Source organism: Gobius niger (genome assembly GCF_951799975.1).
Source record: "Gobius niger genome assembly, chromosome: 1".
Taxonomy (NCBI): Eukaryota; Metazoa; Chordata; class Actinopteri; order Gobiiformes; family Gobiidae; genus Gobius; species Gobius niger.
Genome location: NC_136852.1, coordinates 66,358,049 through 66,382,892, shown reverse-complemented (window position 1 = coordinate 66,382,892; position 24,844 = coordinate 66,358,049). Strand labels below are relative to the sequence as shown.

Sequence of the window (24,844 nt, the reverse complement as noted above, 5' to 3'; positions counted from 1 at the left end):
TGTTATTCCTAACCCAAATTTCCTGCTTATGCCAATATGCCTTCTAACCCTGGTGTCTTGTGCAGACGCATGGAGGAGCTTCCTGGGGTTGGAGACAGATCTGAAGAACTACATCCTGGTCATCAACAAGCCCACATGGATCCCAGGTACAGCATTCTATTGTTTGTGTTCAACAAAAGTCTTGAGTGGGATTTGTTTTTTTAACTTATGGCAGACAAGTAGCCATAATGCCGGTCGATTTCTATACAGGAACTAGTCTGAATATATGGTCCAGTATGAGGGGCAAAACTTTTAACGTTTTAAAATAATGATTTAAACTTGTTAGTCTAAATGCTGGGGTGATGTCGCCTCCGTGGCTGCCAAATTATCAAACACTCCGCACGTGTGTATCAGCAAAGCTTAAATATCTATTGAAACATACAAAACTATTCTATGAAGAGGTTGAAGAACCTGTTTACTCTATACTTTACAGTTTACTTTATTAGCCAGTACCTGTTATATAAATTAAGATCTTCTTCTGTTTGAGGCGCTACATGTGGCTTCAACAGCGAGTCTTAAAGTATGATAAATGACCTTCTGGGCAAGTATTTTGATGAAAGCACCTCTGCTGATCTTGCTGAATCAAGCATGCCCAGACCAAAACCTGAAGTGACGACGAAGAAGTTATAATCTTAGACACTTTGTCTCTGTAAGTTTACAGGTTACCTGATAACTAAGTTATTTCCATAGTTTATTAATACAGATGTAGGTAGAGGGAGACTGGTCTTAGGTGAGAGTTGAGAATAGATCACAATAGAAAGTTAATATGGAAAACTACTTTCGACCATCTAATCCCTGCCTTCTGCCTAACTGCATACTTACCATCCACAGATCTTGAGTAGCAGAGGACCGAGCGTGTTCTGTGGTACTTCAGCCGCTCTCTCACGAATGTGGAAGCAACAAGCTCGTAACTTACAGCAAGGAAACCACATTTTTGTACTTGTGACTAAAAAATAAAGATTGCTTTCCAAGTGACTGTGTTGTTTAAGTCATTTAATGTGAATAGTGTCCTTACTGCACAAAGTGTTGAATATGTGTGGATGTTGAAATAAGACACTAAAATTGACTCACCAAGCCCAGGTTTGTGTGCGGCCATTTGGACGTCCGGTGCAGGGCTGCAGGAGTAGTCACTGCAGCTGAAACAGCGCCCCCTAGGCCCCTGACAGACCTGGGTTGCAGAGACAGAATAAATGGCATGGGTTTATCCCTCTTTACTAAAATATATTATACAATTTCTCACTGATATAGTTGTGCTCTTAAACCAGAAAACCCGTCTTAGTTTGCAAAATGAGGAGAGCAGGAACAGAGTTTTCAAAGCAAACAATCAAGCTCCTCCCCTCCTGATTGGACCAGACAGGCTGGTTCACAAGGAAAGCTCGTCTCATTGATCAACGAGGGAGGATACTAGACTCTGATTAGTTGCTGAGTTCCGGGAAGGAGGGACTTAAAAAAAAAACATATACAGTATTACTTTACATCAAAATACAAGAGCAGGTGGTCGATTTTGCATATTTTACAGAACATTTGTAAAACATTTAGACTTCCAGACTATCACTTTAACATTTGGATATAAATAAAGACTAGTGGCCCCAAAATGATAAAATGGTGAGAAAAGAAAAAGTATTTTATAATGCAATGTAGTGATCATACTTATAAAATATAATACTTATAGCGTGAATGCAACACAGACCTAAAATGAGGCACATTCCACAGCACAGACTGACTCTGCAGCTGAAGCTAAGAGGAGACACACCCCTGACGCATCTTCCTGTTGCAGAGAGAACCTGGCGGCAAAGATATTCAAACAATTAAAACAATATGGCTCACTAAAGGTATTATGTGCATGCAATTTGGCGCACAAAACACATTACAGCTGTATCATATTTTGAACAATGTGGATGTGGCCAGGAACTTCCCATGAATCTTGGCAAGGTCGGTGAGATATGAGAGGCCGAGGACAGGTACAAGCCTGAGTGTTGAAACTGCTGGGTCACTGCACGCAGGGGTGGTCGCGCTGGGGTGAGGGCCGTTATTGCTGCTTGCGGCTTTTTTTAAATTTCCTCCTTCACTAGCTCACCCACTCTACTCTCTGTACGGACAGCGGAGCTCATTCTCCAATAGGCTCACTCAGCTCCACCTCTCTGTGATGGATAGCGGCGCATCATTCATGTCAATGCTCCACTCTCCATGTTGTACTGCATCATCATTATCCGCTCCTCTTATCCTGTATTTATAGTATATCCCCATTTTCCTTTGTTCCCGTCCCCCTACTGCTTAATGGTACCTGTCTATTAAATTTCCACTTGGCACAGCAGTTAGCACTCTTACCTTATAACAAAAATGTTGTAGATTTGATTCCCTTGCAGGGTGGGGCCTCAGTGTGTAGGGACATGTTCTTCCCTTGAATGGGGGCTCCAGTTTCCAAACAGTTGACCAAAGCAACCAACAAGACCAAGATCCTGGATTAAGATCTGGAGATGGGTCCTCAGGTGACTGCACTGCGGTCACTCACTGCTCCTGAAACACAGGTTGAAGGAGGGGTCAAATATACATCAGATTTTATGGTAGTTTTACCTTTTGTCCGTTTGTTGCCAACTGTTTAGTCCCACTTCACTGTACAAATCCTGTGTGTAAATGTGTGTTTCAGATGGCCAGCTGACAGACATTTGGTCCGAGCGCTCACCTCTTTTTGCTGCTCAGAAACAGCTCACTGTAGTGAAGAGGACCACACGCCCACGCTCCTCTGCCCTCGGCCAGCACCAAATGTTCAGCAGACACAGCACACAAATCCCCTCAGCTGACAGGACGAGCTGCTCATGCTGTAGCCGAGATAGAAGTCGGGTGATTTTACCTGTTTAGGCCTCGGTCAGTGAGATTGTGTGTGTAGTGAGAGCAGCAGTCCGTGTGTGTTTAGTCTGAAGTTACGGCTCTGTTCAGAGTTTAGACTGGAAATGCCTTCTAGGGTTTTTATCCACAATATGACTTCAGCACGACCTCCCACACCACTGGAAAATACTTGATACTTAACACTCAGGACTTTAACGTTTTTTGTGTTAGAATTATACAAAATAAAACAAAAATCTATATGTACAAACAAGCAGATGGCATTTTACGAGAACTGATGCACATGGAAACCGTTCATTTCTGTCATTCTCATTTGTCATGTCAGCCAAAAATTTCTGTAGATTTCCTTGTAGTGTAAAAATCAATGCAATATCAACACAAATATTTACGGTGAGTTACTGTTGGACACAATTCAATCACAAAAATGTGCATTATTAAGCTGAACATGTGGGTTCTTATGAAACATGATCTTCTACAAATGTAACAGGGACACATTCAATAAAAGAGAATGTACAGACAAACTGTTGGGTTTTTCTTTAATAATACATAGACGATGCGCCACAGTAAAATATTAGTTACGAGTAGCGTTTGAATGTCTCCCAGCTGCGTCGTAGCGTGAAGGATTTCTATGGCGAGACAATTATGTGAGTGGGAGGACTCCAGCACGTCGTACAAGCCGCTGGTTTCTCCACTCATGTGTCACTCCTCGAGTGTCCTTGTGGGCTCTGGAGCTGTGTTCTGTGCCTATGCGGATAATTGGAGCCTCTTCACATAATCCTTCCTAGTGGCTGTGTTTTGACACGCTCCTGTCATTGTCCCACCGCGTTTCACAACAGAGTGCGTATGCGTTGCTTGGCAAACGTGCTGTGAAATATACTGGACAATCAACCCAGCTAACGAGTGTTTGGACGCACACTGTGGGCAGCTTTGATCTCAGCAGAAGGTTGTTAGTATCAGCGGATATAGAAAGCCTTGGGAAAGTGTGAAATGAGACAAGCCACTTTTCCAAAGCCAAAAACCCACACGGCAACACGGCATCTACAACTTGGAAAAGATGTTTTCTCCAGTGCAGGATTGTTTTTGGAGTGAGCATGTTGACTCACATTTACAGATCCAGCTGCAAATGCAATGTGGGGAAATGATGATACTTAAAGATAGTGATCATCTGGACTGAGCCATTTTGAATTGACGACGTTTCGCCTCATATCCAAGCTTAGTTCTTCATTCCCTCTGGATTGTGAACTCTGATTTATACCCCAGAGGTTGTTCCATACCCAAGAACATCATGTTACTCGGCAAAGCACCTCCTGTCATAAGAACACAGTGGCTGTGAGCGGAAGGACGTCTGTTGTAAAAGTGAGTTGAATCCAAAAGTGTTTAGGTGCCGAGTGTCAGTGCCTGTTGCAGAGCTTTGATCCTGGGCAGCAGTGTGTGAGCGTGGCCTCCTCCGCTGAATCTGAGCTCCACTGAGCTGAGAACACACGCTGCTTCATCTGTGAGGCCAGACTGCTCCACCACCTGCACACATGGGAACAGCACACATTATGCAGAGGAGACATGAAGAGCTCGACCAAATACGGCCAGCCCGATGTCTTTTAACTGATTCCATAAAGGAGTCATTAGCTGAAGATCTAAATTACTGTCTACGGGAAACCCCAAAACAACTGAGTGAAATGTGATAAATATAGGCATATAAATACAAGCTTTTAAGGAGGACACACTGGGGAAAACTAATCTGTCAAGAGCAATACTTTGTACTTTGTTTCTGTTCCTATATTTGAGCACTCAAAACATCAACTTCCTCTACTGACGATGCTATATTTGTCTCAAGTCTGTTTATGTTCTTTGAGGCCCCTTTTTAACCAATAAAATAAAATAAATATATGCATTACATTCTTTTTATTGAGTGAAATGTCACAAAGAGTTTAACTTGCTGTGTTTTTCACTAAGGTGTTGGTGCAGCTGGTCTAGAAAAAACCTCCAGACATAACCATCATAAATACTTAACTAAAAGCTCAATAAAGTGGATATTTTCACGACACAGGCTATTTACTGAAAGACACGTCTGCCCTGTTTGTTTACCGTGTGTAAAATCTGCGTTGATCCACTCTGAGGTAGTTGGGAGAAGACAGTGAAGCTGACTAAGAGCTGCAGGATCGATGTGGGAGATAGTGATGGCTGCTGCTGCGGCGGTGACGACAGGAGAGCTGCCAATATCTGGCACCGATCAACTGGAGGGGGAGTGTCTACGGCAGTGAAGAGGCTACGCATGTGCCCCCACGCTTCCCGGGACAAGACCTGCACATTCACAAACAGATATATGCAGTGAAATGATGGAGGCAGACTACTTCAACTACTACAAGTATAATTCATGGAAATAAATGCATGTACTGACTGTTTGGTTGAGACAATGCATGTTAATGAACAAACAATAATTTGATTGACAGATTGGCTTTGATGCAAACTTACTACTTTTAACTACTTTCAGAGTTCACTTAAGAACACTATCTACTGTCAGCAGGTGAGTCACAGCCTGGAGACAAGTCCAGTGTAACCTATTAAAAACTAAATAATGGATGAGTGTTTGGTGAGCGCAGACAGAGGTAAAGAGACACTGCTCCACGCCGAGAGAGAAAGAGAAGAGAGAGAAAGAGAGAGAGCATAGAGAGAGAAAGGGGACGGTGAAGGGAGGTGAAGGGGCGATGTTGTATTGATTCTTCACTCAGTGTCTGGGCTGGCGTCTGACTTTTGGGTTGTGTGTCTCCCTCTCCTCGCCCTGGGAGACGACTGCCGTCTCCGTGGCCCATTAGCATCTGAACAATAGTCATTCTGAAGTTTGTTGGAGCTAAATTTAAGCTTCGGGGTTGATTGACAAAAACACACACACAAAATTGTGAAGATTGGTTTGAAAACAGAATGTAGTTTATCTGGATGAAGATTAAAATGCCTCTCACCAGGAGCTGGTCCCTGTGGTGCCCTCTGTTGGTGGGGTGGTGGTAGAAGGTGAGTAGCCACAGTAAAGCTTCATCGTCTCTGTCCTCTGAAGTGACAAGGAGCTGTAAAGCAACCTCCACCCAGTGAGCGCAGCCCACGAGCAGATACCAGGCCTCGAACACCAGGGGGAGCCCTCTGTGGAGCACACCAGAGATGATGGGTAAAATGAGTAGAGTGGGAAGTGAGCTAGAAGAAGACATTTAAGACGTCTTGGCTACTGTCAAGCACAATTTGGATTGAGAAAGTAAATCATTAGCCTCCCACCGAGACGGGTCACTAGACTGCATCAGTAAAGGAAGATTGAGTGTACCGTTTCAATTTCATTAAAAACCCTTAAACCAAAGTATCAAAGTGGTTGCTAGAACCAAAAAAAAATATTACTTTTGCAATTGAAACGGTGTGAATTCTGACATTTTAAATTAGTCTTTGTCATTTAATTTAATTCAAGATTTAGTCAAACATTTCTTTTTTTGTTTTAGTTATTGTTGACAAAAATTAAATGAAACACAATGTGACACATTTTACATAATGGTGAACTTTACTGTATTCAAACATCAAATAATATTGCACTGTTGCATGGATCTCCCACATGGACAAAGCACCAGATTTGTCCATGTGGGAGAAATCTGGTGAAACCCTATTAATAGAAATCCTATTAACTTTACAATAAAACATACATAAGATTTCAATCAAGAATCCTTCCAAGCGTCTGCAGTGCTATTGTATCCTGTAGGGCTGGCACAATAATTTGTTGTTTTGTCATTCATTGTTAATTTGTTCTCTTTGTGTTGTTTTTAAATCAGGACTTGAACGTGTACAGCATGTCCCACTTTCACCCGGCCCATGCACATCCCTGACTGGAAACAAGGCTTAACTCTCCTCCACAGCTGCTGAGTGAGTCTGGGCCTTAATGTGAGTGAGAGGATCAGATCTCTCTCAGATTTCCCTAAGACCGTCATTAGTCCTCCTGGCTCTAAATGTGATCAGCGGCAGAGCTCCGCGGGGCCCTGGCAGCTGCATCTTTACTTGAGGGCAGCGTCGCTCTCCGTTTCCCACCGGTGGCTCTGCGCGGGGTTTTTCATAAAGCTATAGACCGGAGCGGTGCCGGAGATAATGGGCCCTGTTAAAACCGCAGTCATCTCTATTTCTACCTCTGTTTTTATCTGCATTGCTTATCCGATCTGGGCAAGCAAACTGAAGCTATGCTGAGACCAATTTTATGCTAATATCAGAGCAATCTTCTTTGTTGCATGCATTATCTTACCAGACTGGTTAACTACATTGCGTTGTTTATTCCTACACCTAGGGCAATGCTTAAATGGTCCCATTATGCAAAATCTTTTTTTTTTTTTCTCTTTTGAACTATTCTGTAAATATTTGAGCCAAATTTATAAAATGTGTGAGGTTATTTTGGGTTGGGCACATGCATCCAATGGTTTGGACAGAACGTGAACAGGATCGGGTGGGTGGGCGGCCCGGTACCGGTTGTGGTCTGCAGCCCCAAGGTTGGGGATCCCTGCTGTACACTCTGTTCCACGTGCCCATGTCACGAGGTGGCATTCTCCTTTTCTGCTTAAGTCCAGACTCATCCTCCACCACATTCAAGCCACACAGGGAACAAAGTCTGTCATCTTCAGGGAGGCCTTTGAACCGTCCCACCTCCACTGTCAAAGGTAAGGTCCCAGTTCTCAATTGGGCACAGAGAGATTTTTGTTATTATTATAAGTATTAATAGCTTATGTAATGACCCAGTTGCAAAAGTAAAAATGAAGAACAATGTATGAAACTCCATTGGAGTTATACAAATTGCTACAAAATGAAACCATTAAAAACCATAAAAGCTAAAAAAAAAAAAAAAATCTACTATATTGCCAACATAGCCAAGTCGTAGTGTTGGTTATTTGAGCACAGCCATGATAAACAGAGAAAAACATGGAGGAGTTCACATTGTACTAGTTCAGTCAGTGAGGGGCGTGCACGTAAGAGAAAGAGAGACTAAATAACACACAGAATTAGTTACATATAATGATCAAACAAGAAAGAAAACGTCACTCCAGGTTTGTTTTTGACCTCAAACATAACAGTCATACCCCCCGAGATCAATAGTGTGACTTCTTTTCTGTGCTTGAAACCTAGAGTGATACTAATTTTGTTGCAACGTTCTTCTTTGTCTGCCTTCTCCTTCCCCTTCAGTCTTACCTGACTGGTTAACAATCGCCTTCTGCTCAGCCTTTTCCGCCCGAGCTAATAGTCTCTAATGAGTGCTTGGAGAGGGCAGGCGGTGCACCAGTAGCGCATACGATTGGAAGACGTCTAACTAACCACCCCCTCAAGAGGAGCTAATGCAGGGAAGATAAAATACATTCTCTGCTACTTTGCCAACCTGTTAGTGCCAGCACTGTCCTCTCCCTCCTCCGTCAGTCTCCGTAATGAGCGACTGAGCCAGTGGAGGTGATGTCTCCAAGCATCTTCAGGCATCTCTGAAAGGCACATTTATAATAATGGTTACTCATATTAGACCAACAAAAAAAAAAGGTCGGACAGGTCAAACCTCATATGTACAGTATGGCAGTGCATTTTGTCTGCTGGATTATATCACTACGAGGGCATTACTTTTTTTTTTACTCGAGTACTTTTTCAGCTCAATAATTTTTAATTTCACATTACATAGTAGGGTATATATCCCATTACATGAAAAATATATATGTGTGTGTTTTCATCATTGTTTCAAAACACAACGCTCAAATTATTATGCAAATGATATTTCCCACAGATTTTCAGTCCTGCACTGTTCAGAATTATTATGCACAGCAGTGTTTCAATACATTTTATAGCTTGTAAAGAACTGAAAATGGTCATTTGTTGAATTTGCAGCATTAGGAGGTCATATTTACTGAAATCAAAAGCTATTTCAATCAAAAAGCATCTAAACAGGTCATATTTCCTTTTAACATAGGACCCTTCTTTGATAGCAGCTTCAAAATTCTTGCATCCATTAAACTTGTGCGTTTTGGGAGAGAACAGTTTAGGGGAGGCCGGATAGACGGTTTATGCACAACTGCAGCCTCTGGAGGGTCCTACACGTTGATGTTCAGGAGACTCTAGAGGCACCAGCAGCTTCAAATACCTGTTTGCTGTTACCTGTTGTCTGGCAGAAACCGCCCTCAATGTGCCTTTATCTGCACAAACCCGTGTGTGCTCTGAATCAGCCACAAATCTCTTAACAGTACGATGATTGTGCTTGATCTTTCATGAAGTATCAAAGGTTTTCATACCTAGTCCAAGGCATTCAACTATTTCACGCTTTTCATCAGCAGAGAGATCCTTTTTCTTTCCCATATTGCTTGAAAATGATGATCTGCTTAATAATGTGGAGCGTTCTTTTTCAGTAGTTTTTCCCTTAACTGGGTTTAACCTGACAACTAATTGTCAAAGGTGTCTGAGATTGATGTCAGTGATTCAAAGAGCCCTGAAACACAACACCATCCATGAATTTAATTGAAAAATCTTTTCTTCTTTTTTTCTTTAACCTTTGTGACACTGAAATACAATTTGCATAATATTTTGGAACGCAGTGTAGTAACTCGGGACCAAAACAAGGAAAAAAACGAGAAACATCATGGCAAAATAATATAATAATAATATAATATAATAATATAATATAAATAACTATATAATACATTTTAGAATTTACCATGTGCTTACATTTTTCATACTTTTTTTTGTTATTTGAGTCAAATAGAAGGCCCCATTGTGACTTCTTACACTATGATTATACTGACACCAAATATTTCAATTATAATCTGCTGATCATTTGCGCAGCCCTTCTTCTGATCTTACCTTTTTTGTTTTTTTATCTGGTCGCAAATGCATTAATGAATGCTAGAGTTTGCAATTACTTTTTCCATTAGGTAATACGCCACAATTTGTTCAATCAAAAGTACTACTGCACTCCACCACATCACTTTGACATGCACTTAGTCACGGTCTTCGCTCAGGGCTACGCTTTAACAATGCAAAACAGAGGCTAATCCACAGCAATTCATGATAAAAAAAAAAAACGTTACACTTTTCACAGCGTTTTTTCCATCAAGTCTGTGGTGAAAAATGGGCCTTGAGCACAAACATAGGCAGTAATTATTAACCCCGAGGTCTGGCTGGGCTCCAGACTGTCCCTAAATGGCTCCGTTCATGTAAATCATTGCTGCCTACAGTCCGGGCTGGACACATGCTGATAAGCAGTGCTCCCGCCGTGCCCCTGCATTCACCTCCTGTGCATCCAGACAAAACTATTCCCCACTTTATATCCTCAGACAATGCAGTTTTAACTTGGTGGTGCTAACGTGTCCGAAATGTTTACTGGGTATGGTCATATTTTCTTTCACAGTGAAGTAAAACAACAAAGTGAGCAGTCAGACATAAATAATCATATCATCTATTGAAGGAGAAAAGGCAGAGAGCTCACTGGATTGCCACAGTAGTGAATGCTGGTGAAAGAGCAAGTGAAATATACGAACAGCCTTTGCAGTATATGGGTTACTCTGTCCGATGAGGACAATATAACATTATTTAAGCTTAAAAAGACAGTTTAGCATACGCTGTGCTGTAAGTTGGTGCATAATTCCCCCACTGCAATGGCGGTTTCACTTCCCACTTAAAAGGCCTGGAGACTCAAGGTGCTGCGAGTCACGGAGATGTCTCCAGCTCGTCTCGGTGAAATATAAACAGGTTCAATTTCAGTGGCATCTCCGCATGGTCTCCGAGACCAGTCGGAAAACAAGGAAATCTCAGACGTAACGAAGATGTTTCAGAGACGTTTGGGCTCTGACATTTCTTACTTTAAAAGATGTCCTGCTGCCGAACCTTTTTTAAGTCCCGCCCCCACGGCCCTAACAACTGTTTCTATAAATGAGACTGATATTTATTTAAGATGGAACAGTGCATATTAATTGCCATGAGTCCTCAGCTTGAACACCGGGGGATGTCAGGGTGAGGTGGGCACCTTTACAATGAACCAAGGCTCAGTACGGTGCATGGAGAAGGCGACACACTGCTCTAAGACCAGGACCAGAACAATTCTGGACCTGGCTGCACCGTTTCACAACACGAGAAGAACGAGCCCCTGTCAAATCAAAGACTCAGTCATACATTAGACCTTTATGGATGCACCATGCTGAAAAGATGAGGCCAACAAATTGATGGAATAAACCGCATCAGTGACTCATAGCATTCGTAGTGCGTGTTATTAAAGCAATATCATTTTGTTGGAGATTCACTGCATTTTGGCATGTTCGGATTCAGTTGCGTTGCTTATTACTTTTGGTGGTTCGCAATATGGTTCGCAATTCTTGGTTTTCAAGCAGATTGCCAGGAGTGCCTAGAAATAAAATGTCCAATTTAAATGAGCTGCATCTGATCCCCGGACCTCATCCTCCCGCCTTATACCAAATGTTTTGCCGTTCAGCGTGGATAATTCCAAAAGCAGGCCATATTGTGCAGAAGAGGAGATCTAGTACCGACCCGAGTCAAAGTGTCTTAACATTGTGGCTTTGTAGTGAAATCACCAACCAAATTTGAATGGTTGCTAATGGTATTGTTGAAAAATAAACAATATATATCAAAATGACATCAATTCTAATTGGCCCGAGGTTAGAACTCACCGTTTTACAGAATGTCTGGTAAAGTTAGGCACATTGTCTTGTCTGTTGTTGTGTACGTGCCCTCCATCATAATGACTAACACAGTATCACACAACCTTTAACTATTGTTAAGTTAACTTTAGATTTGTGCCACATGACCCATGTCTAGCCACTTCCAGTTTAATCATCCTGGTGCAGACATGTAATTAAGCCAACCTTCAAACCTTGCTCAAATAAATGCAACAGATGCCAATTACTGCTCAAAAAAACAACTGAACCTTGAGACACAGCGAGCATTACTCAGTGTGCACAATTGGGAGTGCTTATGCTTTGTCGATTAATACATGCCATTTGTAATAAATTAACTTTGATCATTGACAAACAGAACTATTCACTTAATCTGCAGCAGGAAATCTTTGTTTACCCATAGTTAAAGAATATTAGGAGACCATTTCTCCAAATCATTTGCTCACAATACCGGGCTTTGTGCATTGTGTCGTGTCCCGGGTGAGTGTCTACCCACCACCACTGACCTGATGGCTGGGTCAGGAGAGGCTGCAGCACACACTGAGGAGATTGTGGGAAAAACGCCTTCAATGGGACACACTTCTGAAACGACACACACTCATTTGTCACCTCAACTTGAGAAATTTAAATGCTGACCTCCTGTGGCTCGTACATCACGGGGCGCTGAAAGGCTGAGAAATGCCAGGTTTGAATGGGAAGCTTGTGCAACAGCGATACAGGAGGTGCTAATGTGTAATGTAGCGTGTAATAGGTGGCGTTTAGTGTCCTGCATCAACAGCAGTTTAAAGCAGGTTGTGTGGTACTGCACTGTTACACTGCCATCTATTGGTCAGTGACTAACTATTACTTCAATCGATGGGATAATGCTGGAAGTTCTAATAGTTTTACATCATAACAGTTTTGAGGAAAAGTGCACTTGAAGTGGAAAAGTTGACATAGGAAAAGCTGCATTTTCCGCTAATAGAACCGGATTTCTCTGAGTATCCCCTATACTAAAAGCCGCAAATAATTTAGATTCAATTAGATATACTTTGACCTTGTTTGCAAAAGTGAAACGTTTTCTTTACAAACTATGCACATCCATACATCGAAAACATACCTGTTGTTTACGCAGCTCTCTGAGGAGATGTTTTGTAAAGGTTTTGATGAAACATTTTAGAGTTTCATTTTCTTCCATCTGTTTTAGAGCAGACCTAAGAAGACAGCAATGTTATGTCAAATAGAGTATAATCACCAAGTACAAAGAAATACTAAAATGGTTGATTTGCAAAACCTACCTGAAAATGTCATTTACGACTATGAATATACAACAGTGTTGTGCACAGGCTTTAGGCTGGAACACACAAGAACATGAACGTAGCATAATGATTGTAACAGAGGCAAAAAAAATCCCACTGAAACCCTGACCACTTGGTGGCACTGTTTAATTGCATATACTGTAGAACAGTCCCAATCAAAAGTTTAGGACGAGTTGGAAGATGGCAAAAATGTACATTTTACGACAAAAAACATTGGCCCCCACAAATGTATCAAAACTAGTGGTGGGCATAGATACTTTTTTTTTTAATGTAGATTAAAATCACTGTAATCTTGGAATTAAAATGGCGCAATTGAATTCTGCCGAAGGCGTTCAGAATATGTGCACTACCCAAATAATGACTAAAGGTAAGTCTTTGAGAACGGGTTTCTCAAACCAGGTGGCGCATTAGACCGGGGCTCATCTCCTGTTTCCAAAATGCATCACAAACTGCTTGAGAAACATGTTCAACTATGATAATTGGTGATGAAAATAATTAATGTTCAATAAGATGCACTTGTGTTTACTGTTTATTCTGTTAAACATGAATTTTGAACTGTAGGCCTACATAAGAGGTTGTGATGAACTGTTTACAGTCAGTAGCTTTGAGTCAATCAGTCCAAGCTCTATTTCTCCTTTTTCCACCAGTCACTCAGGCAGACCAGCTGGTTCACATTTTCTGGTGACAAACTAGATCCCCTCTTCTGCACAATATGGCCTGCTAAAGAAAAAAGTCTCTCGCATGGGACAGTTGTGGCAGGACCAAGTATTTACGGGCAAGACAAGAGGAGACAACAGCGTGTTAGACGCACGTGGACACAAGCGCAGCCTTTTTCGCATCAGCACCAGTGAACACTGGGATGATGCAGACTCCATCCCCACGCGAGTGCACCTTTTGCCCCGTACTGACCAACCGGACTTACAGCTGAACTACACTCAAACCCACTGTTATCTCCTGGCGCAGGTGAATTCAATACTTGTCAAAACATCCCTCAGTTCATGCACTGCACTTTGGATAAACCATTAAAGCCAACGCACACCGAGAAGCTTTCTATGATGAGGTGACGAACATAGGCTCTTTACCTTCTGCAGTGACAGACTCCTCTATGGCCTGTGGCACACTCACTATTAACCTGCTAAAAAAAGCCACGTTTACTCTCTCTCTTAAAACGCTGACCTACGTGTTGTATTTTATGTTTGATAAAAGGATAAATCGTGTGTTTAAAGCACTGCACGGTGTGAGGAAAGCCTTTGAAGTGCTGCGCTGGTGCACACTCGCCCGTGAGACTTCCAGGGGCGGCCACGGGGAAGACACTCCTGCGGGACACTCGGGAGCCGACGCGAACGGGATTGAAATCCATTCGCGTGCAGGTTTCTACTGCCAACCTAACTATGAGAATAGATTGACGGCAAAAAAAATGTTTTATCACCCAATAAGAGTCTCACGTTAAAGGCGAAAACGGCCCACCACTAATCAACACATTAAAATAACAGCCAATAAGCATTTATTTAAAAAAAAAAAAATACAGAAATTGGTGTGTTTTATGTACATACTAATTTCACAGTCATATTTGAGTATTTTTTATTTGTTAAAACAATATAATTTATGGCCTGCCCCCCTGGTTGGGAACCACTGTCTCAAGAAATTCAAAGTGCAATTGCCAAAACCAAAAAAAAATTAGCTTATACATGTATTTGATGATTAAAACATCGACAGTTTCAGGTTTGTTTGTTTGTTTGTTTGTTTTTTGGAAAAGCAGAATGAAAAGCTTCAAGGTACAAATAAACTGAAATGACCTTTTATTGTGCATTGGAAGACTTTCAACAGAACTCTAGTGAAAGAGCTCCACCCAGTGCTCACTTTACATCATTACACATTTCCCATGAACATTCGTCCAGTCATGTTGGATTCTCCTTTCAGCTTCAAGCACGTGCAAACATACATACACTGTAACATGCCAGGCTGTCTACATGCATCCATACTGGCAAAGCACAGTGCAAGCAGATGGGCGTTTTTAGCATCCCCTTTTCAGACCTTACCAATTACAGCACGCTACAAACATCCTGTGTTTGGCAGCAGGGCCCAGGAAGTTGGTGTTTATTGATATTGGGCCTGAATCGCGAGGAGTAAAGACAAGCCAAAACAAGGAATGTGGCTCCAATTTCATGTTTCCCTATTTTTGATTGCTGTTTAAACAAGTGAGCAAGAGGGAGGCATATGTAGGCACTCATATGCAACAATAATGGCGTAAATGTTGGCCTCCCACTGTCATGAAACAGATGTGATCAACAAGAGTGGCAGCTTGCATATGTATATGTGAGCGAGAGCCTCCAAGGTGATCAAAGCGAAGGACGACTGCAGATGTATGACTTTTAAACAAACAAATCCAAGACAGGGCCGTACAGTAAACAGCCAGCGATGGCGCTTCACTCAGTCAAACACAATGCACCATAGCGCAGGTCCAAGTGTTTACAAAAGCCCTCACACTAACAGCTGTATCTGATTGGTTGCATCTACACACTCCTCTGCAATCAACAGCCACGTATATTCCCTGCATAATGCTTGAAATGTACACACATACAAATATACATAATTGAATTTACATTAAGATTTCTAAAATGCAAGAATTATACGGTTCAAGCAGACCATCACCGCAGCAAAGCAGCAATGACACATTTGGCCCATGAGTGAGGCTGAAGACCTCATTTGTGACTGATGTTGTAGGACAAATTATGTCTCCTTTGGGATTTGTTACATATAAAACCTGCAAACCTCCATATTTTAGTCTTCTGCTGACTGATGATGCTACATGCAGATGCAAATACTATTTATCAGTCAATACTGGTGACTCAAATTATAAAGCTCCAGCAAATGATTAAAAAGTGCAGAGGAAATTTTGAATATCCAAAAATTAAATAGTTTTTTAAAAAGCACAACTGACTTTAAATGTGACGCAGGTTTAACATCAACCCTGCACAGTAAAGTCTGTACTGCATGAGCCAAACAATGTGCGATAACCCTGCCAAATGATGTGAGACACATGCAGCACAGAGCCAAATGTTCAACTCCAAAAACAGTCAATAAAAATCCATCAATTATGAGCAGATGAACACCCTACCTTAGCACCACTCCTTATAAGAATATTAAATAGATAGCATGAATTATAAATGAAGATGGGCAAAAATGCAGCTTTTCACATTCCCATGTGCTCAGTTATAAAGGACAGAACAATTTGGGAAAATTCATTTTTCTTTATACTTTGTGAATAGAACTTTTTATTTTAAACATGACGACATTATGAACCTGACGCGCTGGAGTTGGGACACAACCTCCAAACGACTCATTTTGCAGGCTTGGCAAAATTAGTGCCTCTGTTGAAACATGTATGGGAATAACACTTATATCTAATGTCTGTTCATGCTAATAAGCATCTCAATTGGATTGTTAAACTGCATGGCTCACATTGTGGTAATAAAACAAATTATAAATAAAATGACAATATCTAATTGATTGATTGATAAACTTTCTGCCTCAATCTTGATACCTTTAATATCTCAGTAATAATGCCACCATTAACACACTGTCTAAAATAACATTACATTGCATTATCTGTTGATACCCACCAGCAATGACTGTCCAATCTGCTGCTCCATTTCTCTTGCTGTAGGTTTGTTGGCAAGCGCCCTCTCCAGCAGGCTCAACACGGCTTCTTCCAGGCTGGACAGATTGTGATACCACAAAGACACAACAGCCTGCTCCTCCAGTGACAAGAGCTGGCTGTCAATAACACAGAACATATGAATGCGCCACAAGCATTTCTTCTGATGTGTTTTTATTATTATTTGGTTATGCTCAAATCACATTGGAGAGCACTTACCAGGAATATGCAGACCCTACAGCATCAAGGAAGTCTTCACTCAGAGGAGCTTTGACACAGGTGAATGGTCTCTGCAGTAAGGCTCCAATCAGAGAGGAGGCTTCAGGACAAGTGACAAGAGGAATGCAAACTTCTGACGTGGCCTGGATGGTGTCGCATGAACAGCTAGGAAAGAGACAGAATTTTATTTGCAGCTATTTCAATAATATTTTCATTCATTCAACCTTTATTAAAAGGACACAAGTAAGAACACATGATCCATAGTTATTATTTTTTTACATAATAATCAGGGAGTATTTTTGGAATTCATCTGAAATGTGCATTTTGTCTGTGCTAGTTTTAACAGTTTGGAAAAAGTAAGAGCCTAAATAAGGTGGTCCATTATACTCCAACCCTTGGAATTCATTGCAATAGTAGAGAAAACTCGGCTGATTTTTTTCCACAATTGGATAACAATTACCCCTGCCTCATTGACCTTGAAGTTTTATCCTAGGGAACCCTTAGAGATGATTGTATTTGGGAGAGAATGAAGAAAATATGATTTGAAATGAAAAGAAAACAAATATAGAAAAGAAAGAATCCCCTCTTTGTATCAAATATATCAACTAAATAAAACCAGAAATTTAAACCTGGCTTGATCCATTATTCATATTTCGTCGCCAAAAATATGGGGAATTTGGGGATTTTTTTGTTTTTTTTACAGCAAAAGTTAAAATTGATATCTTTCAATTTGAAAATGTTCCCTATTCACCTGCATTGTCTCGCCTTAACAAAATGTCTTTCACTTCCAATACCTATTTTGTAGTTGTTCTAAGCAAATGTACATAAAACATATATGTATTTTAACACAACATGGAACACAATTGGATTTTTTATTTTTTTTTTATATACTACTCTGAGCTCCACACCATCTCTAGGGGAGGGTTTAGCCCACTTTCTTCACATAAAGCTTTTTGGAAAGCCTTGTCTTTATGACCAGTAAAATGGAGAGCTTTGCCGTTCAACTCCGCTTCTTCATCCACAGCAAAATTCAATTATTCAATCATTAAAGTGAGTGTGTAAATATAGCGGCATTGGATGAATTTCATGTTGATTCAAGCAATATTTTGAACGAAAATATCGCCTTATTTGAGTCGCCTCGTCTCCCATCTGTACTTGCTTTCTTATTTCAAATAATGTTGGTATGAAGTGTTTTACCTCCTATTCATGTCACAAGCAACAGCACAGCTCTTGCCAACACGCTCCTGCAGCCTCGCCAGCGTCTAAAGCCAGAGTAGAGCGACGCTATTAGCTGTGTATTCTGGAATCAATCATGACCATTTTAAATAGGAAATGAGGAGTCAATACTTTTCTCAGCACTTTCAGATGGTACTCAGCCGGGGGTACACCCAAGTGCTTCATTAAAGTCTGTGCGGTATCCTCTTCATCTGTGGCGAGCTGACATAAGATTTTCTGTGGAAGGAAGAAAACACAACATGAGGCGCATTACTGGCACTTCCACGTATAATGTCCCTCCCAGTGGACAAAAACTCAAACACAATTTTCTCCATAGGATCAAAGCTCATTAGCAAGTGGAATATAGGATGACTTTGCTGGCGTGACATCATTTAAAACAGATGAGCGCTAAGCAGGCATTCCAGTAAGTGAGAATGTATGGGCAACATATGAGCGGCTTCAGATATGAGCATTCTTTGATACGGAGGGGCTGGGTGTTTTACAAGCATTTTTCAGAAGGGGCCTCATCATACACTGATACAACTAGACTAATAAACCAGGCTGATTCTCGTCTGCGGAAAAACATACAGACGCAGAGGAACAAAGAGGGAACCCGGCAGACTCATTAGATGTGAGTTGTTCTAAAGTTGGAAAAAGACAGTGAAGAATTGTTGTAAGATTTAGATTTGTATTTAAGACGTTATATAATGCTCTGTCAGAATAAGAGAGACACAGCATCTTTTCAGATTAATTCAAATCTTTCCATGTTGTTGTTTTCAATTCCACAATATCTTGCTTCATGGATGCAGAAGATGTTCTTGTTGTCACGCAATTGGGTAAAAATCTATCTTTGGATTCTAAAATTGGCATTAGTAAGGAAAAAAATAATCATATCTATGTCTCCATATTTGCTTTAATAATAAAACAGAAAAAAAAACAGAGGTCACAGGTTATGTGGCTGTATCAAGCCTAATGTCAGTTTACACAGAATATTAAAATCCATAAATAGGCAAGGCACTTGCATCATTTCCTTTGAAAGCAGGACCCTCATGTTTGTGACTTAGTGACAAAACAATCAATACCGCGTTCTGTTCATTCAGTGGATTGACATTCCCCAGAGCTCTATCTTTTAAAGCCCCATATGACTGGAATAATTTATAAATAGAACTTAGATCAACTACATCTTTACATATTCAAAACATCCTTGTACAATAATCTAAAATGTCAATGTCAATGTTAATGTTACTAGCATTTTCCTAATGTCCAAACAATGTTGTAACCTTTTATTATTATTATTCCTTTTTTCTTTTTTTACTATTATCTCTCTTCTTATGTTGTTTTATTTTCTCTTTATACCTATTGTTAATATTGTTTTGTATTAACAGTGGAGGACATTGGTGGGGTGGAGCGGGGATGGGGAGCAAGACATGAGACCTTGTGATTGTTATGTGTATGTGACTGTTGTATGTATGTGACAATACTTGCTATGTTGTGTTATTTTGTGTTCAGGACCCCCTTGAAAAAGAGATGGTTCATCTCAACGGGGCTATCCTTGAAATAAATAAGAAATAAGAAATCTTTTACCGAGCGGATACTTTGTCTTTAGCCCTTCATTATGTCAGAGCAATGACGGCTCAAAACTCCTTTAAACAATCATACAGAAAAAAGCTAAAGGTACAGAGAGTTCAAAGTAATCAAAAACTTCACTTGTCGGCACCAGAATCCCAGTTGTTCCACTGAAATGCTTTGAGCCTGTTTTTGTGTAAATAATCAAAATCAAGATATTGGTTATTAGATTGCAACGCAACACCTTCATGTGTTGTAGAAGGCTGCTTATTTTCAGAAAGAGTTTCAACTTTCAGATTGTGCAGCACGTCTTTTGCATACCCTCTACGAAGAGTTTAGTCAAATAACGCATCTGTTTTCTCAAATACTATTGTGCCAATGTTTCGTTAACAGAAACGGCACATCTGTTCAACAACTCCAACTCAATCAAAAACACAGACACTTCAAATCAGCCGATAAAGTACAAATCTTTCTTCAACCTGAGATAAAAGTAGGATCTAAAAGAAGATGAGGAGTGAAAGTAATTGAAAGCGGCACAGAGAGTGCAAAGACAGAGAGTGGGTGATGGAGAAAAACCCCAAATACAGAGTAGAGGAGCGCCTGAGCCGTGTGGTTTCCTTGGCTGGGCCCTACAGCACGCTAGGATGCTTTACCCTCCACACAGCCCTTACAAAACAAGCCCAATCACTACCATCTGAGCACCCGCGAGAACACCATGTACATACAGAACCAATCACTCGCATCCAACATTTGCTATGGAGGCTTGACAAAAAATGCAAGAAAAACAGAAGTGAAGCATTTTGCTGTATTGACTTTTGAGCCTTAAAGTGTTCAATTGTTCCCACATGAAGTTGCGTTTTGTTTCATTCATGCATCGTTGAGTAATCCTGCATAAATAGTTCCATAAAGAGCTCAATACAGACAGCTTCACAGGACTCAAATTGCTTCCACTACTCATATCTTAATGAGTACGAGGTAGCTTTATTTTTTATTACTTTTTCCTAAACTGCTTCACTTTGCCTGGTGCCAGCTGAAATGGAGTCCAGGCTTTTTGTATGCTCTGAGATTTCCAGGCACGTTATTTTAAGTTATAAAATATGTGTAACAGCCTGAATAAAACGTAAAATGGGATCTTTATTCATAACAAAGCTAGGTGTGGTCATTTGAGGGAGTAAGGTTAGCAGTGACTTTAGTTTTCTCACAGAAAAAGCCACAGTGTTGGCTCCGAGGGCATGAATCCACTGCTGCCACAGAAAAGATCCCTCAATAAATTTAAATTAAAAGAGGGGATGTAGGGAAAAAGGCGAGTGGTTGGGATGGGTGTCTGTTAACAATTACTAAGCCATGATTGAATTCTCACCAAAACCAATGAAACAACTTTAGCCAAGCTTCAGATGGTAAAACCAACTGCTGCGGGAAAAGTCAGAACGTGGTCCAAAATAATGGGAACAGGCAACCACTTTATTAAAGGAAAGGGAATATTATGCCCCTTCACTTCCTACAGCTAAGATAATGTTAGGCTGCCATTGCCGTTTTTTGGTGTTTGTTGCAATACAGGGCACCAGTGACCCACTTTAATACCCAAAATACTCGAAGCAAACAAAAAGGTGTTGCTGTCACCATTTTAGAGAGAGCAGTGGACGATATGACTTCACAACAGTTTGAGATATATGACCAGATAAAGAAATTCACAAATCTTATAGTCAACGATTGGATTGGCAAAGTGCTATTTTAATTTTGTGGCATGAAGCCCATTCCACAGGCCTGTGAGACATATTAATGCAACGGCTTTTTGAGAGCTTTATGAAGAAAAAAAATCTTCTCACAGAGGACATGTTGAACTGCCAGTTTTTGCGAAATTGAATAAGTATAGAACTGTATTTCAGATATTATCCATAAACCGGGTCAAAGTTGCCGTTTCATTTTAAATACAAATTTCTGCCACCTCACTCAAAAAAAACATAGCATTTTTAGAATGTTAAAGCTGGGGTAGCTGATTTGTCCTGTTTAAACAGTCACATTTTTTGTTTTGGCCCAAACTTGTTTGAAGCTCTCACAGTCCCTCCTGTGTATTCAAATTGTCCAAAGAATATAATTACATGTACATTTCACACCTATATACAGCATTGAGTAGTGACAAAGTGAAGCAGGGGCAGCCACCCCCGAGATAAATTCCACTAATTTAGATAAGACTTCTATCAGCCATTGCTCAATAAAACTTTAGGTGACAATACAACAAGGTCTGTGTTTTGCTGTGTTTACAACATACTCTGAGGTGGTCATCAGCTACCCCAGCTTTAAAAGGTGCATGCAGCAAAAAAAAGTTGATATTTGTACGTAATTTGACCTTGTAGGGACCCAGCGGCTGTACAAGTTGTCAGGATGGCACTTTTACTTTCCATCACAGTGGTCTCTACAAAGCTCCAGGATCAATTGTTGTATAGGTTTTCTGGTGAGAGGGTCCGTCAGCAGTGAAAACCTTTCAAACAATTGATCCTGCGTCCTAGAGACCACTGTGACCACTCATACAGCCACTGGGTACAAGGTCAAATGCCTTTTTTTTTTTTCACATGATGCATAGTGCACCTTTAAAGGAATAGGCCATCGTTTTTACATACCAAGATATGTTCTTACCTAACCTTAGTCGAGTTAATATATACCCTACAAGTCACGCAGCTTCCATTGACGGAAGTGAGCGGGGGAAGTCTTTAGGAGTTACTGCGCGGACGTTGTGCTCCTGTATCATTACGCCTCACAATATAGTCCCCCTTTTTATCTGCTTATAAAATCCACATGTTACATTTCTGTGTAAATATACTTCGCATGAAAACACTTCACGTAACTTTATTTAAATAGGGAACACGTGGAAGAGCTTGGTAGCTTCTATCGTGAGCTTTTTTGGAGCTATACGACATGTGGGAGAGGCTGCGTATGTGCTCCGTTTGCGTGACAGAGCGCACGGACAAAGACCAGACGGGGATATATTAACTCGACTAAGGTTAGGTAAGAACATATCTTGGTATGTAAAAACGGTGGCCTATTCCTTTAAAGGGACTAGACGGAGTTTAAAAATGTTAAAATGATGTATTTTCCTCCCTTTACATGTTCCAGCCATGTCCTAATGTGTAGAATGAGCCCAGACCTATAGACCGCTAAAAGTCTGCGCTGTCACTCAAAAAGTTGTTCATTCAGGTCCGACATGCCGTCATGCATAGAACCTGCAGTTACGCGTAAGACCTGAAGTGGCAGTAGTGAGTATAAAAATGACAACTTGCATCTAGTCCCTTTAAGAATGCAGCCTTTAGGAATACAGTTCATTTGGTCTTCTTCAGCAGCTCATCGTATGAACTGTTTTTACATACAAAGCATGTAAAAGATAAAAATTTCTTGCTTTTGATGAATTTTGCTTTACTTTTGCTTAAACAACAAAGGGATACAAGGTTGACTTAATAATATATAATATAATCACCGTCTTTGTATTAAACTCAGATAAAGTCAACTTCAACTTATTCAATTATGTCGGGACTTCAAAGCCGCCACCGCTGCTCCAGGAACCTACCTGTGGTTCAGAGTTTTTGTGGTACAACATATTCACTTCAAACAGAGCTATCAAACCATCCGCCCCACAGTCCTCTAATATTACACTGACAGGCTGAGGATGTCTGTGTTCTCCTCCGAGCCAAGCCACGTTACTGCCTCTCTTGTGTGGTCCGGGAAAGAAGAGCCAATGACTGTCTGACATTGCCTCCAGCTACAGAACGCCTTCATCATATCCAGCAGGACTCTCAGATGTGGATTATGTTGAAGCAGACAGGGAGGGACCAAGTCAAGACATAAGAAACATCAAACATTAATCTTTATAATAAAATACATGTTGAACTCCACCATGTTACGTTTGTTATCTTTAATAATTTTTGTCATTCTTCTAAACAATACTATATGCCCTCTTTATAGCGTTAGCCCAACACGGAGACCACCATCTCTGGCCTAAAAGCCTCCAAATGCCCTGCACCAGACGGGATGAGCTGTGGTTGGTCCATAGGTTTTTTATGGTTCCCACTGCTCCTGCCATTTGTGGGAAGAGGGAGCTTGTTCAGGAGAGACTTCTGCGGAGCGGTTTAGGATACGGTCATGAGTTTATTGTACTTTGGTCCGCTCCACTGTTTCACAAAGAGTTGCTCAGCATAAAAATACAGGCATGTGCTCGCAGTCTTTCTTTAGTCTCTCGAGTTTAATTATTTTTACAGAAGCTTCTTTGTAATTTCAGCAAAAATAGTTCTGTATAGCATTTTGAGAATATAATGTATGTTTATGTTTCCAAGATCCTATAACTATACTGGCTTGGATCAAAAGAAACCAGACGTTTAATGAAGACTTTTTATATGATTCAGGGAGAGGGTTAAAGACAGGCCTGGCACAATATTATGTAAAAACAGACAATGTTATTCCAACTGCTCTATTGGTACTTTAGGTATATAAATCTGTATACCTATACCTAAATCACATAATTGTGCAATGGTAATATTAAGTTCCAGATGTAAAAAGTATTTAATACTGTATATGGTTCTGTAGGGTTACAGCTAGGGTTAAAAATATTTAATAGCAATGTTTCTATTGCAATGTTTAGTTATTAGATTTGCACATTCTACATCTAATTTCAAACACATGGAGAATCAACTTTTAAGAAAAGACTGAAATATGACACTGATAAAGTGGTCTAAACTACTAGCCTCCTGACTTACTCCATGTATTCTGTAGAGTACAGAATAGTCTGGTACTGCTCCATAGAAACTGGATTTCTGGAACTGGATTGGATCTGACTGGACCAATCAGCATGTGGGGAAGAAAAAAAACTAAATCTAGAGTCTGAATTTCATTAAAAAAATGGCTGCTGCAACGGATAATTTTTTTGCAGTGTGTCTGTTTTAAAAAGAGAAGTGCTATTGGCCACTCAAAGCTTTTCTTAAAAATGTGGGGGGGGGGGGGAATTCTGTGCTACTGGATTCGGAAGCAATCTGCATCGGTGTTCACTTCCACTGAAGGAAATAAAGAGGATATATATCTTTACACTACGCCCATTTATTCCCACCTACAAATCGCACCTTCATGAAATATTTCAAAATGGCACCACAGTATGGAAAAAAATATATTTTGGATACAGAATAAGGTGTATCAAGAGGTCCTCATTCGACGTTTTTGTTTTACCTTACTCAGGTTGAAATTTGTTAATACTTAAAATGCGTAAATAAAACACTTTTCACTCCCAACTAAACAAAATAATTATAATGACCGACTAGTCAACCACGAAAACAATTACTTCCTCCAGCCCTTTTGCTCAGCCCTAC

General features: G+C 40.5%; 2 protein-coding genes across 6 annotated transcripts in view; one reads left to right on the top strand and one right to left on the bottom strand.

Annotated features, from left to right (window-relative positions):
* aopep (aminopeptidase O (putative)) overlaps positions 1–3,119 on the top strand; it is a 109,024-nt gene extending 105,905 nt beyond the window's left edge. For 4 of the 5 annotated variants that reach the window (XR_013792650.1, XR_013792651.1, XR_013792652.1 and 1 more), the window contains 2 exons: positions 79–146; positions 871–1,048. The gene's annotated coding sequence lies outside the window, so the exon portion shown is untranslated. Of the gene's footprint in view, positions 1–78; positions 147–870; positions 1,049–2,686 lie in introns of those variants that run through there. The other variant, XM_079552122.1, reaches the window with a different exon arrangement.
* Positions 3,120–4,260: 1,141 nt separating this feature from the next.
* Positions 4,261–24,844, bottom strand: part of fancc (FA complementation group C) — a gene marked incomplete at its 3' end in the record, with an annotated part of 33,045 nt that continues 12,461 nt past the window's right edge. The window contains exons 5-15 of the mRNA XM_079552445.1: positions 18,066–18,170; positions 17,916–17,980; positions 16,719–16,883; positions 16,465–16,618; positions 12,821–12,876; positions 12,643–12,736; positions 12,050–12,125; positions 8,261–8,357; positions 5,838–6,012; positions 4,966–5,181; positions 4,261–4,401 (exon numbers count right to left, since the gene is read on the bottom strand). Of these exons, the coding sequence (XP_079408571.1) occupies positions 4,261–4,401; positions 4,966–5,181; positions 5,838–6,012; positions 8,261–8,357; positions 12,050–12,125; positions 12,643–12,736; positions 12,821–12,876; positions 16,465–16,618; positions 16,719–16,883; positions 17,916–17,980; positions 18,066–18,170 (1,344 nt within the window). The remainder of the gene's footprint in view (positions 4,402–4,965; positions 5,182–5,837; positions 6,013–8,260; positions 8,358–12,049; positions 12,126–12,642; positions 12,737–12,820; positions 12,877–16,464; positions 16,619–16,718; positions 16,884–17,915; positions 17,981–18,065; positions 18,171–24,844) is intronic.